Source organism: Vidua macroura, chromosome 1 (genome assembly GCF_024509145.1).
Source record: "Vidua macroura isolate BioBank_ID:100142 chromosome 1, ASM2450914v1, whole genome shotgun sequence".
Lineage (NCBI taxonomy): Eukaryota > Metazoa > Chordata > Aves > Passeriformes > Viduidae > Vidua > Vidua macroura.
In genome coordinates, this window is record NC_071571.1 from 114,388,972 (window position 1) to 114,402,922 (window position 13,951).

The 13,951-nt window shown below is 41.9% G+C and overlaps 1 protein-coding gene across 2 annotated transcripts in view; it reads right to left on the bottom strand.

The window, feature by feature from the left end:
• The window catches only part of ALKAL1 (ALK and LTK ligand 1), a 36,297-nt gene extending 23,197 nt beyond the window's left edge, over positions 1–13,100 (bottom strand). For both annotated transcript variants that reach the window (XM_053989715.1, XM_053989709.1), the window contains exons 1-2: positions 13,038–13,100; positions 11,823–12,133 (exon numbers count right to left, since the gene is read on the bottom strand). In XM_053989715.1, the coding sequence (XP_053845690.1) occupies positions 11,823–12,123 (301 nt within the window). In that variant the 5' untranslated portion in view covers positions 12,124–12,133; positions 13,038–13,100. The remainder of the gene's footprint in view (positions 1–11,822; positions 12,134–13,037) is intronic.
• Positions 13,101–13,951: the final 851 nt, after the last annotated feature.

Consider the following 13,951-nt stretch of genomic DNA (forward strand, 5'->3'; position numbering starts at 1 on the left):
GCTTCTTCTGCAGTATTTCAGAAGATATACAACTGAGGATCCTTCCAAGGTGTGTTACCAGTGAGATACCTCAGAAACTCTAAAACCATGTACTGTGGGTCACTTCCATCTGTGCAGGCCATGCTTATTAATTTAATCATAGTGCAAGGTCATCCCTAAAGAGCCTCAGTCCAAGCATGCCAACCTCTTAACCCCCATCTCTACTCTTAGAGAGCACAGGCTGTATGAAAGGATAATCTGAAGGCAGGTTCAACTGAAAAATTCCACACAATCTGAATAGAGTCTTTGTCAACCATTGCCTGAGTGGGGAACCTTATGGCTCCTTCTACATTATTGAAGGGGATGCATGCAGTGAGAAGAACTTTAGGTGAGATGACAAAATCAGGATGCAGTTTAACCTTGTGCTTATTTGAGACTACTTTAACCAACAATGCAGTGTGGAACTGATCTGCTGGGAAATGTGAATGCTCACAGTGGGACTGCCTCCTATGTGTGCTGCAGGAAGTAATGGAGCAATGCTAAGACATTGTGAAGGGGCCACCAATTATTCAAACTTCATCCATACCTTTGAAATGGTCCAATCTCAAGAGGCACTCACAGCCTAATCCCTTATACCTGTGCTCTTTTTTGATTAACTGAAATCTGGAGCTCTCCACAAGTATATGCTGGTAGATAGTGTAGGCCATAGCTCTTCCCCAGTGCCTCACAGTGATTTCAGTGTCATAAACAGATATTTTCACATTATAGACTCTGCCTTGGGCAGCTGAAGAGTCAATTTTGGAGGGAACTGGAAACTGGTAGCAAACAGGTTACCAAACAGAAGTAAAATAAAGGAATAAGTATAGAAAGTGTGGTTTCTAAGAAGAAATTAAAGGTCTGCTTGGGCATGTCACTTATTTTGCTTTATCCCCTTTAGCTACCATATAGCTGTGCCCCACTTCTGGGGAGAATTCTATTCTAAGGTGTGAATTCCAATGAACACTTACAATGTTCACCAAACAGCTACCTACCACATTTATCTTCCAAACACAATATAATGGTCCAAAAAAGTAGGCTCAGAGCTTCATGTGAAGAGATTTTTGGCGAAGGAAACGAGTCAACTTGGGAGGTAAACAACATCAAAGAGAGCAACATTTAGAATGCAGCAGCCTCTTCTGATTCAATGCTTTTTAATCAGCCACTTTCCAATAATTCATTAAGACTTGAACAAAGAGATTGAAGCATTGGCTTCTTCTAGGGCTTCAGCCGAGCATAATGAAATTATACCAGGATATATTTACAAGGTTGGATATCTTGAACTCAGCTGTAATTATGTTTATTAGTAATTCTTCAATGGCTGCTCAGAAAGCATATTTGTATTAGTTAATCCTTGCCTGTGGAGACCCTTATATTAGCTTGGCAAAAGAACATTAAGAAGGATGGATTTCTTATTTTTCCCCTCTCAGCAAATCCCTGTTTCCATCGGAAAATGCTGTGGGATCAAGAAATAAGCCAATTGTAGTGAATATGGTTACTTTTCTGCTATTACTATTAGTAATCACTTTAGAAAACAGTTAAAACTAGACTGGTTAAAGATCTAGATTAACATATTCTGTTAAGTTTTCATTTGAAATATGAAAAGTTATTTAACAACTATACTTTGCAATATGAGATTCTGGAACAGCACCACATACACACCACATAGATACTGTACACAATACAGATAAGCACTATGTGCATACTTCATCTTTTTTCTTTTCTCCTCTGCCAGAGATGTGAACATGTAAAACATAAAATACATATTTATTTTGAAAAGTAAACAAAATCTCAAAACTATTACAGATCTGATGTATAAGTTTAAGCAAAAGATCCCTCTTTTTAAAAGAAAATCTAATAAACAGGATGGCATATCCGTCAAACAATTGAAATGAGAAAATGTAGGGTATTATGAAACCCTTGCTATTTTGAATACTAAGCTGTGAATATGTACTTCCCCCTTTCCAAGAGGAAAGATGTATTACAATGCTAATTGTTCATTATATTTACAAAAGGATAATTCACTGAAAATAACAAGGCACATAGAAAGGACTGGTCAAACTATTCAAGGCATTATTTACTGAAGCAATCTTTCCCTATTCAAAGGGGTTTTCTTCTATAACAGAAAACAAGTTTCATTAATTCGTCTATTAGAATCACTAAACTATCAAGATATTTCAGATGATATTTCAGATTAATCCAGAGACTCCAAATTATGCCTGGAAAGTTATTGGAAGGCTCCTGGCTGAAGGCAAAACCACTCTTAGAATAAGATACAGACACTACACATCTGTAAGTATTAAGAGGAAATTCACTTTGTGCAATTCTGCAGGACTCTATGCAAAGCACTCTGTTTTAGCTATCATGGCTGCTAATAAATGTAGATTCTGGAATATTTGCATAAATTAAACACAAGAACAGCTGCAATACATCAAAAGGAATATATGAACTAGTTGAATCGACTGAATGAAAACTGATGACATGTGCTTAACTGCATACAAGCCAAACTCAGCACTGACAAACATAGGCAAACTCTGTTGGTGTGAAAGGAAATAGAATTGAGTTTGCTAGAGCTTAATTAGACCCTGCTCTTTTTTCTAAATATGAATAGGCTCCAGGTTGATTGCTGTGCAAATGGTAATGTTTAAATGTACTTTACATTTCCTGTGCTTATTTTAGAAATGTTTCTATTTCTTTCTGAATTAGAACAGATACAGAACTGTCACATATGAGTTAACAATACACCATTTCTGCATTATAGATACTTCATTCTAAAATACTACTTTAAAGATGTTCCAGTGGTCATATGTCAGGTTTATGCTCAGGTTAAGGTCATTTTACCCTATCATAGTTACATAAGGAGACCACTTATAAAGCATAACTAAGATCATAATATTTTATGTGAGTGTTACATATAAATGAATCAAAGACAGCAAGTTACTTAGACATACTAATATTGGAGGTTTGATCTTCATAAACAGGTGCAATATACATTCAAACATACATTTCAGTGGGCCAAAAGGTGCTGAGCAGAAAAGAGCAAACCTGAAATAAAAAAGCAGAAAACACTTTCCATAGTTTGTGACTGAGCAACTTTAACATTTCCCTGATTTTTTAATACCAGTGTCACTGTTATAATATTCTGGCATTCTGAGATAGAGTGTAACTGAAGAGAAAGTGCTACCCTTAATACTTGAGAAGTTTTCTATTTATTCTAAGATAACACTTAACATATTTGTAATACTTAATCTCCAGATTTTCTCCTTCTCTCACTTCTTATTCTGACAGGAAAGAAACAGCTATCCCAGCCAAAAGTAAAGATGGCTTTTCTGTAGGTGCTGCTCAGGTCTGGGACAGTGGACTTCAGTATAAATGTGTAGTTTGGATTTATTTCAAGGATTTCAAATGCCCTGACTGCATCTTACATAAGTGATCCTCCATATTCCTATGCAGCTGAATCACACATCCACACATGGGGTGACACCACCATGTAGGTAATGTAGAGCCATCCTGTTCATGAGAAATAGATCTGAGTGTAAATTTGCTGTACCTTTGCCAGTCTTATCCATACAAGTTATTTATTTGGTAGTAATCCCTTTTCTGAAAGAATGAAAGTTGCCTGATAGCTAGAAAAGTGACTTGGTACTGAATAAAGGGGGAAATCTGTATACGTTATCTTCATATACCTGGCATATGATCAAACCTGGCATTTGATCATATAATAATGGGAAGCCCAAATTGTGGTACTTTGCTAATTTACTACTGACCAAGAGGTCCATTCAAACTTTAGGTGCATCGTATCAAATGCAAGCAATTAGCCTGCTCTAGATTGCCTTCTGACCCAGAAGATTTTGTGGCCCAGAAGACCACAAGAAACCCTCTTATTAGCATGTCTCAGTCATAACTCTTTGTTTACTGTGTAAAAGACAAGTTCTGAAAATCTTTTTCCTAAATTTCCTAAATTGAAATTTCCGCGACGGCAATCTCTCATGTGTTAGGCATGCTATGTCATTAACAGACTAAGAAGTAATTACTCTATCATGATTAGAGTAATAACATCACAACTATCTCCTTACTTATTTTAATCCAATGGGATTTAAGGGTTTTATTAATCCAGGGCATACATCCACTACTGCCACATATACTGACAAGCATGCAGTTTCTAACACTTCATTTCAAAGTCATCATAAACAGCACAGGTTAAGGAAGAAAAATTATCTGACTGTTTTCCAGTAGGGTTTTATTTTGCTTTTCACTTTATTTTACAGGCTTGAGTAAGAAAGGAGAAAATAATTTGAGTGGCAAAGCCTTAATTAGATTTGTGCTATGTCACTCAGGATGCTGTCTAAAATCTGCAAGGAACATGACAATAATTGCTTTTGCTGATGTAACTTTAAATGTTTTTCTTTAAGCCAAAGACACAGATTTCAAACCATGTAGTAAGATAACACGTACTAAAATGCAATTGAACCAACTCACTGTAATTGAGAAAGAAAAACTTAATAGACTTTAAAAAACAACAACAAGAAACTTACAAAATAAAAAGTTTAAATATTCTTAGCATTCAAAATTGTGCCTTTACCATGACTGTTTTTTTCTTGGCTACATACATTTTAACTGTGTCTTTAAAAACAAAGTATTAGGATCAAAAAGTCACAATTTGTGACTCCAAACAGTATTTTTCACCAGTGTTAAAGCCTATATTAAACAAACACATTTTTAAGCGCTGTTTTGGTAAAATCAGTGAAGCACTGCACATCAATGATTTTTTGCAAAAGCGGGCATAATAAAACTGAGGATAATATCAAAATGGCCACTAATAAATCAAATGCTTGGATCCTTCATGTGTTAAATCTTGTTTATGACCTAAAGAATTGTGCCCTCAGTATGTAATCAATAGTCAATTAAACCCCTCACTAGAGCAACTGTTTTCCAATTGGCTGACATTAAAAACCCACAAAACTTGAGTAAATAGCCTCTAGGACTTGCACAAAAGTAGTAACCTCTAATTCACAAGTAACAAAATGAAGCACTCATCCTTAAATTGAATAGAAAAGCCTAACCATCAACCACTAAAACCAAACATAAGCAAACAACTGAGCTTTTTTTTTTTTTCAGTACAATGTCATGTGAATGCATGCAATGAAAAAGAACATATTTACTATGACCATCAAAGTGTACTTATTTGGTATGTTTTAAAACAATCCTCAAAATCATTAATATTGGATAAAGTTCCATTTCAGTTTTGGAGTATTTTTACTTCCGTGAAATGTACTAGATAAACCTCTGAAAATTTTATTTTTCTAGAAAAAAAGTGTTAATAAGGGGGATATTTTCCTCTTCCAAAAACTACTTTTAGGTCACTCGGAGAGATCTTCTTTAAGAGTAAAATTATCTCAACACAGACAGTGGCCTTACATATACTTTAGGCATGAAACCAGTCACCCTTTTCTCTCTGCACCCTTTCAGTGGCTCTTTTGGTAGATGGTGCATCCTTCTCACATATATTATTGATTATGAAGTTTTGCTTATGGCTTTTCACAGTGACGACTACTTTGAAATTATTTTTATTCTGTGTTAAGCACTTTGGAAAACATAAGCCTTTATAATTCTCAGTGGTAACTTAAATCACATATGGGTCTAAAACATCACATCATTCTCATGCACACTGCCCTCAAACCTTATTAATTAAAAGAGGAGTCTGTGTGCCTAGATGTATGGATGTATGTATAATTATCTTTTTATATCTTTTTCCCTGTATACATACTTACTTTAAAAGCAATATCATCTCCACACTTGAAGCAGTGTACTTTCAAGACTAGAGGCTATCTATCAAACAATAAATGTATTACAAAGCCTTATACCTGTGTACTGCATTCTCCCACCTCTCAGAGGCTTTCCCTGGCAGACTAACACCTGAAATAACACAAAAACACAGAGTCCTGCCATTCTTTCTTGATAGAAAAATCAAAATGTGCATAATGTAAAGGAAAAAAACACTCAATATCTCAGCTCTTCAGTTTGTTCACAGGCTCAAGGCCAAGTTAGACTAATACAATATTCAGGCTGCTCCTCAATTACAAATGGTAATGCATGCAGATCTACTTTGAAACAAAACTTCTGTTTTCTTTGCTATTCACTTTGTTGCATATTGGAGAAGTCCTGGTGTACTTCAGAGCCAGTCCTGGCATAATACAGTGAAAATTGTGACATTCACTTTTTTGAGGCCAGAGCTGCACAAACTAGTAATTGGGTGTCTTGTCGTGCTAAATACAAGTTTTATAAAAATATTAAATAGGACTAATACAAAACCCAGAAGATCTCCTCATATTGATCAAAGCAATAGTTCAACGAAAAAGCTTTTCTATATGCTGACATCCTGTCTTGCTCCTGGGACAGCACAGTGCACTCTGAAATGTTTGCTGCTCAGGGTACTGCAGTTCAACAAGGCTTCTCCCTTTTTGTGCCAGGACAGCACAAGGTCTCAGATATCGAGTGCCCTTCATCGGGATTAATGGGAATGAGAGCAAAGCCCCTTGGAGACCACTTCATTTGAAGGACTACTCTGGTACTTCACTATTTTTTGTCTCCTATTATGCAACAACTATGTCTTATCTTTGCTCACTCCCTCATCAGCTCTCAGGGTTGTCCCATATATTCTCCAACACGATGTGGAAGACTTCTATCTCATCCTAGTTTTCAGATGACTTTTGTTCACTGGCCTGGCTCTATTGTCTGGCAGTTATGTTTGCCAAACACAGAGTATTGCTGTTAAAAGTCATATTGCACAATACACCTAAAAACCCAAGCAGGCAGGGACAGGAATGTAGCAGCGGTGTGACAGATGGCAAAGCCATTGTAACCATGACTAGTCCAAGCACTGTGCAGAACTGAAGGAATCTCTGCAGTGTTTGGGACTTCCTTTCATCAAAGGAAATGAAAATCTATCCCGCCCACTTGTATTCTTTGGGTGGAACTGACACCTAACCATGGTCAAAGCAGAGGTAATGGTTCTTCCCACTGAACCCTCTGTAATTTTTATTAACGCTCATCTTCTTCTAAGTCTCCTGAATGCCCAGCAATTCCTATCAACACAATAAAGTAAAAAAAAAAAAAAAAAAAAAAAAAAAAAGCTAGCTTTTTTTCAGGAATAATAATTGGACGAGACTTAAGGATTACAAACACTGTGTTATGTCATACCATACATTTTAATTTCTTAGAGACAAAGTTTACATTCCTCAATGGTCTCCTTTTCTTATTCCAGACCTGCAATTACATTCACTGAAGTAGTTTAGTATTAGCCACAGCAGGTCTTTCAGGATTAGGGACTTCCAGCTGTAATTATCAATACAATTACAGAAGATTTTTTTTTAAGTGAGGAAAAAGAACAGAACTTTTCTTATGCCTTACTTAGGATACATGGGTTTGATTTAACCATAAACTAAAATAAACCTCAAACATATTTTTCAAATCTAACTCATGATGAATAATGGTTAAACTAGCACTATGTCACAGCACAACTTACAGTTTTCTGCTGCTGATGTGTAAGAAATTTTGGCATAAAACTGAACTTGTAAGTGCAACCTCAAAGTTTAAATATTTTGAGGGTCAAATTCTCTTCTCTGATATGTTATTCTAAATCTGAAGTAGATATGCTCAGGAGGCTAATTTGAATGTACTCATAAACTCAGAGCAATATTTATCTTCATTCCTTCATGCTTGAAAAATGACTACTCAAAATGTTTTAAAATGTCTTGTTGGTCTCTCAGGAAAAAAGGGAAATTTCAGCCTGCTAATGCTTGTAAGTTCAGATAGCTCCTTTCTTCACTGTGGTGGGCAATATGTAGGGAAAGAATAGTCAAAGCATCTTTTTTTATTTCTCAAGATTCTTTAAATCTAATTACATGGAAGCTATTCTGGTTTTGAGGAAAGTGTTTGGATAAATGTAACAAAAAGAATCGAAGAAGAATGACAAACTATTCTAGTTCCCCTGACGTGACATCCAAAAATAACCTGACGCTGAATCTTCTCTTTGTGAAAATACAGGTTTTCTTCATAAAAAAAGCTGACCACAGTTAAGCATCAGAAGCAGGGGATAGTTATAAAAAAGATTACCCATTGAAGAACTTTCATCACTAAGATTAGAAAACTTTAAAACACTTCTTAGTGAAAAATATAAAATCACACCCAAGCATAAAAACTTCATGGAAATCAGGCAAGTAAAGGATGTTATGACAGAAATTTTAATCCCACTGGATATAATAACTCTGAGGAACAACTTGTATTTTTAGTGACATCCTACCAGGAATCCTAGAAAATATGAAGATTGCTTTTTGGTTAGTTGGAATTTCTTCTAAAGGTACTGTTCAGAGTAAGTGCTCATTCTCATTAATCAGGTCACCAAGAAAAACAGGGACAGATCTGTGTGAGATAAGACTTTTGAACATGTAGGGACAAAAGAGATAAGAAGTTAAGACAGCTAAAGTGTTGGTGAAACTGGTATTTCTATTGCATATGTAAGTGTCCTGGGTCATACAAGAACCATGATTCAAATTTTCTAATGGTTAAGAAGCACATGACATGGAATATAACTCTGGTTATTAAGGGGCAAGAAAGACCTAAAGAGTCCTTTGTAGGCAGGTCACAGCATCACACTGTCCCACACAGCTGAGCAGGTTTGAGTGTCCACTCTATTCCAGGCATGCCCCTTTGCTCTGTGACAAAATCACATGAAGTAAGATCACAAGTCTTATTCCCATGGCATAGCTCTGGCCCAGGAGCTGTCCACGAACCACCTGCAAGCCACATCCAGATAGGGTATCACAGAACAAAACCTCTCTTGCTTTCATATCCCCTTTATGCATCTGAACTGAGTGGCACATGTACAATGTCTGACAGGTAAGTGTTTCACTCTTCTTTTTCCTGCCTCATCAAAGACGCCCTGTGGGTGCTTGCGCTTTTCAACTACGGCCTGAGCTAAATGGGCAGGACCCCATCAATCTAAGGAGGAGGTCCCATCCTCTCTCAAACCCCACCCCTGGACGTGTGCTGTAGCCACTTGCCCTGTGCTGCCCCTAGAATTCACCCAGTGGTACTCCAGGTCAGCTTTCTCACTCTACAGATAGTTAACCAAGCCCCTAAATGAAATAAAAGAAAGGTGAGTGTGGGGGTACGATTCAGTGAGTGGCTAGACTAAAGCTGGAGAGAGTCCTGAGCGTGAGGGAATGAGAGAACAGGAGGGAAGTACATTTCAGTCCTCCTGCTATTCAACTTATTGATAATACAGAGTAATATCCTCAGAAAAGAAAAAAAGGCAAAGAGAAAACACACAGAAATTGTCTTGCATTCTCTGTTCTATATACAGCACTATTCCAGATGATTTTTGTTTCAAACAAAAGAAGTAATTAGCTGCTCAATTGTCTTTTAAATCAGACACTTGGGTTTGATTTTCAGCAGCTACAGACAATCAAAATACATAACTCCAGTTTCAGATGCTTGGCTTAGTACTCAACTGAATGCAATAATTTTCCTGTCTGAGGGGAAGATAAGCCGTTCTGTTCAGCTGATGATCAGGTACTACCAGCTGGAGTAAAAAGCTGCCATTAATGTGTTAATTACTTGTAAGAAAAAAAATTACTTGTAAGAAAAGCCTTGTCACAGTCCTCTATCCCAAAAAACAAGTACACACCCTCATGACAGGTACTAACTTGTATCCTTGGTATTGGTAACAAAAATGAGATGAATATAAAATGTGACTATTATTTACACTTTAGATTTGCTCTTTCTGTGCTGGAGAGACAGCTACCTTTGTGGCTGCCCCTACCTATGCCATGGATGACTGGAGAATTTCTCTAAGGATGTTCAGCTGTTCCTTTTGTGTACAACATAGTTACTAAAAGTAACAACTAACAGAAAACACAATCTTGCTGTGTATAATACTGATGGGTTTAAGAAAATTCCCTTTCAAAGTTATATAAATATTATGAAATATGTATACTTTCTATAGTTAAATAGAATTATTTAGTTAAGAGCAAACATCTCCAGTGGGAGAGACTGTTGTCCAAACCAGATTTTTTTCCTCAAGCCACCTGATAATAGTAATTCCTGCAATAATTATTGCAAAGTATAAACCTAAGACTAATTCTCAGGTTTATACTACTCTATCTTTTATTCTCTTGAAAAGAAGAATGTAAGACTTCATGTACTGTGCCTTGAAAAACCATTTTACATCTTTTCTTGAGCTGTGGTCTTGTCCACAGCACATAAAGAATTCAAGCCACAATAATTCAAGCAAATAAACAGTTATGATCAGTTATGTTGATAACCTGCAGCATCTTTTCCAGTCAACACACAAATCTGTGGCAATCTGGTTGGGGCTGGTTTTCCATAACTACCAGAGACTTTACAGTCTGTAAAAGTAATATCTGGAAGCTCACTAGGGCAATACAACCCCTTATGGATGTACAGTTCAATACCTGGAGCAGATCAGGCTGAGAAGTTTCCATGGTCAGAGCATTGTTTACTTTTTGATGGATAAATTTTAGCCCAGTTTCCTTAGAATGTGCAGCAATCTCCCTGCGCAAGTGCCACCCTACCAATCTGTTATTCACCTATTAACTTTTCAATTTGTCACCCAACTTCAAGTTTTTCGAAAATGGAGCTTAATTTCATTTAAAACAGGCTACTGAACAGAAAAGAGTAAGTCTACCAGTGAGACTTGAGGAGGGCTGCATCTCAGCTTCACCCATTACCAGCCACCAGCCACAAGGGCGCTCTCCAGGGACACAAATCCCTAAGAAACCAAACTTTCTTGGGTTTCCTCAGTTGGGTTTCTCTCCAGCAAGGTCTGTGGCAGGCAACAAGAGAAAAATATTAGTGGGCCACAGCCAGGGATAGTCACTAGATTCTCCTTTTTTGCAGGAGGTTTTTGCACCTAACCCACACAAACCTCTCAGGCAGCTCTACTCCAGGAGGAAATGCTTTTGCACGGCTCTGCATCAAGCCTAGCAGTGTCAGTCTCCAGGCCAAGGACAGTGTGACTATCACCAGGCAGCTGTGCTTGGCCCTGAACTGTGTGAACATCACCAGGCAGCTGTGCTTGGTCCTGAACTGTCCCTGCTGTCACTGCCAGGCCTGGCCCGTGCCAGTGCTGCAGTGCTCCCTGCCCCAGTCTGAGCATCCACCAAAAGGCGAAATAAGCCCCATGCCCATCTCGGTCTGGATCTTCTGCACCTGCCCTGCAAAACTAGAGAAGTGCATCACATGGGAACCAGCAAAGGTGGAGAGGAAGTTTAAAAGAGTACATCCAGAGAGCTGTCGCTCAGATTGGTCATTTATCCTCTGTGCAGATCAGAGCAGCAGTCCTAAGACTAGGGAGAAATGGGGCTCCCTCAGTTCTGCGCTGCAGTATAGGGAAGTTGGAAGGCTTGCTCTGAGGGGCTTGCTCTGAGATTGCTCTGCAATCAGTGGTGGTCGCAGCTGACCTCCCGGCCGAAGGTCCCGAAGCCTCAGTGACCCTCTCCTCCTTTCCGTCTCGGATACCCCCACAGCTCCAGCCGGGGAGCGGGGCTGGGCTCTGCTGCCCTCAGCGGGGCTCGAACTCAGCAAAGGCAAAGCCCCCGCCGTGGCAGCCCCGAGGCGACGGGAGGGCATCCCCGACCCGCTTTCCGCTCGCCCGCTCCCTCCCGCAGCGGGATGCGCCGGCAAAGGAGCCGTCGGGCTCGGCCGCCGGAGGAAGCGACAGGGACGGGATCCGGAGGGGGCTGCACCCCCGGGCTCCCTGCGCGGGGCAGCGCGGCGTCTCTTACCTCCGTGCCGGGCGGCGGCGAAGAGCCGCGGCGGCGGCGGGGCGGCGGCGGCGCGGGGCTCTGTCGGAGGGGCACTGCCGCCGCTGTACCGCCGGGAGATCACCCGGTCCCTCCGCGGCGGGCGAGGCGGCAGCGGGCGGCCGTCGTCGCCCAGGGCTTGGAGGAGGATGTCGAGGAGCGCCCCCCGCTCGGCTCCGGCGGCGGGCACGTCCCTGCCCTCGGCGCCCGGCGGCGGCGGGGCCGAGGCCAGCAGCAGGAGCACGATGGCGGGCAGCGCCTGGCGCTTCTTCGCCCCTCGCATCTCTGCGGCGCTGGGAGGAGGCAGAGAGCGAAGGCGGTCAGCGCCGGGCCCGGCCCGCACCCCACCCGCCCGCCCCCCATGCCGCGCCCGGGGGCACTCCCGCCCGCCGCTCCCGCACGCCGGGGCGGGCGCGGCCCGCGGAGCGCCGGCGGAGGGGGCGCGGAGCGGGGACCCGACGGGCCGCCACCCGCCGGCCCCGCCAGCCCCCGGGGGTGCGGTGCCGCCGCGCTCGTCCGGCTCCACGGAGGCTGCGTTTAATAGACACGGATTAGGGGAAGGTTTTTAACCGCGCCGCACATGTTCGCGGTACAGGGTTTTGCAGTGGATTTGGTCGGCTCCCTTTGCCCCTGGAGTCCCCGCGCCCGCGGGTGCCTCCGGTTTCTGCCGGTGGAACGGGGCGGCGCGGGAGCCCCCGCGATGGGTCAGCCTCGTCCAGCCCGGGCGGTGCCACACCGGGGGTTCGGGGAGTGAGCACGGACGGCAGTCGGATGGAGTTCAGTGAGGGGCAGGTTACATTGGAAGTGCCGCAAATCAGGGTAGAAAGGGCGAAAACAATTACCACAGGCTGGGGCTTCGAGAGCAGCACTTAATGCCCTAAGTAAGCTATTCTAATTATAGAGAACGGGTAGGATTAAGAGGGAGGGAGGGAGGGAGGGAGGGAAATTCTGTTATTTACAAACTGTTTTCTAGCTGGCCTGCCTTGCAAATCCTCTTGGGCGAAGGAGTTAATCGGAGCCTCAAGGGAGCCGGCTTTCCCCGACGGCTCCGGGCTCTCCCGCTGTCCCTGCCGTGCCGGGGCGCACGGCAAACCCGGGCAGTAACCGGGGAGCGACCCGCGGTTCGCTGCCTGGGCAGGGACACCTCCTCGTTGCACGCCAAGATCACCTCCGGAGAGCCGGCTGGCAGCCGCTTACCTTCAGGCAGAGGCGAGTCCGGCTGGGTTCGTGCGGGCTGGGGAGCGAGGTCCTGTGCCGCCGCCGCAGAGTCCGTGTCCCCGCGGAGGTTCCGCCGGGCGCGGAGTGGGGCGCTCGGTGCTGCGCCCGGAGATGGGGGGTGCGCCCTTCAGGGCCATGCGCTTCTCTTATATAGTCCACACCGGCGTACTCATTTGAGTACTATCGACTTTAGGTGGGTGGCAGTCGATGGAGACACCTCTGGTAATCACTCTTGGGCTCAGAGAGGGTCTTTTCTGACAAACTTCCTCCTCCCCGTTTGTCCCCCGGTGGATGGCAACTGAAAGCTGAGTTTGAAGTGACTCTGATCTATTTGTGAAATTAGATTTCCCTGAAGATTGGGGAACGCTTACTAATAAAGCTGCCGGCTCAAGAGATTAAAATGTGCTTTAACTTAGCGGGATTCCCTTGGGAGTACAAGGAAACTATTTAATTCCCCCATTTTTTTTTATTGAACCAAGAAGCCGTGAGCAAAGTCTGAAGTGCGTATAAATTTGGTTCTGTTTTGATGTCAAGGGAAAGTGGTAGTCTGTCTTTGGCAGGTGAATTCACAAACTATGAACCTCATAAAAGTTTGCTTCTTCAAAACAGCTTTTTTAATTTTTGACAATGACAGTAAATGAAAACCTCACAAAAAAGGTAGTGACCTAACAAAACCATTAAACATGCAGCTTAAAAAACTTGCCTCCTAAAGCCCTAAATAGATCAGCCAAAAATTAGCAAATAAAATCTCAGCTTTCAGAGAGCAGTTGTATGCAGGTGGTCCTGACAGAATGAAAAGCAATATGCATTTTTCAAATTATACCAGACAATATTTTATGTTGGTATTTTTGTTGCAAGTATAACTCTTTGTCATAAGTTACCACTTAGATATT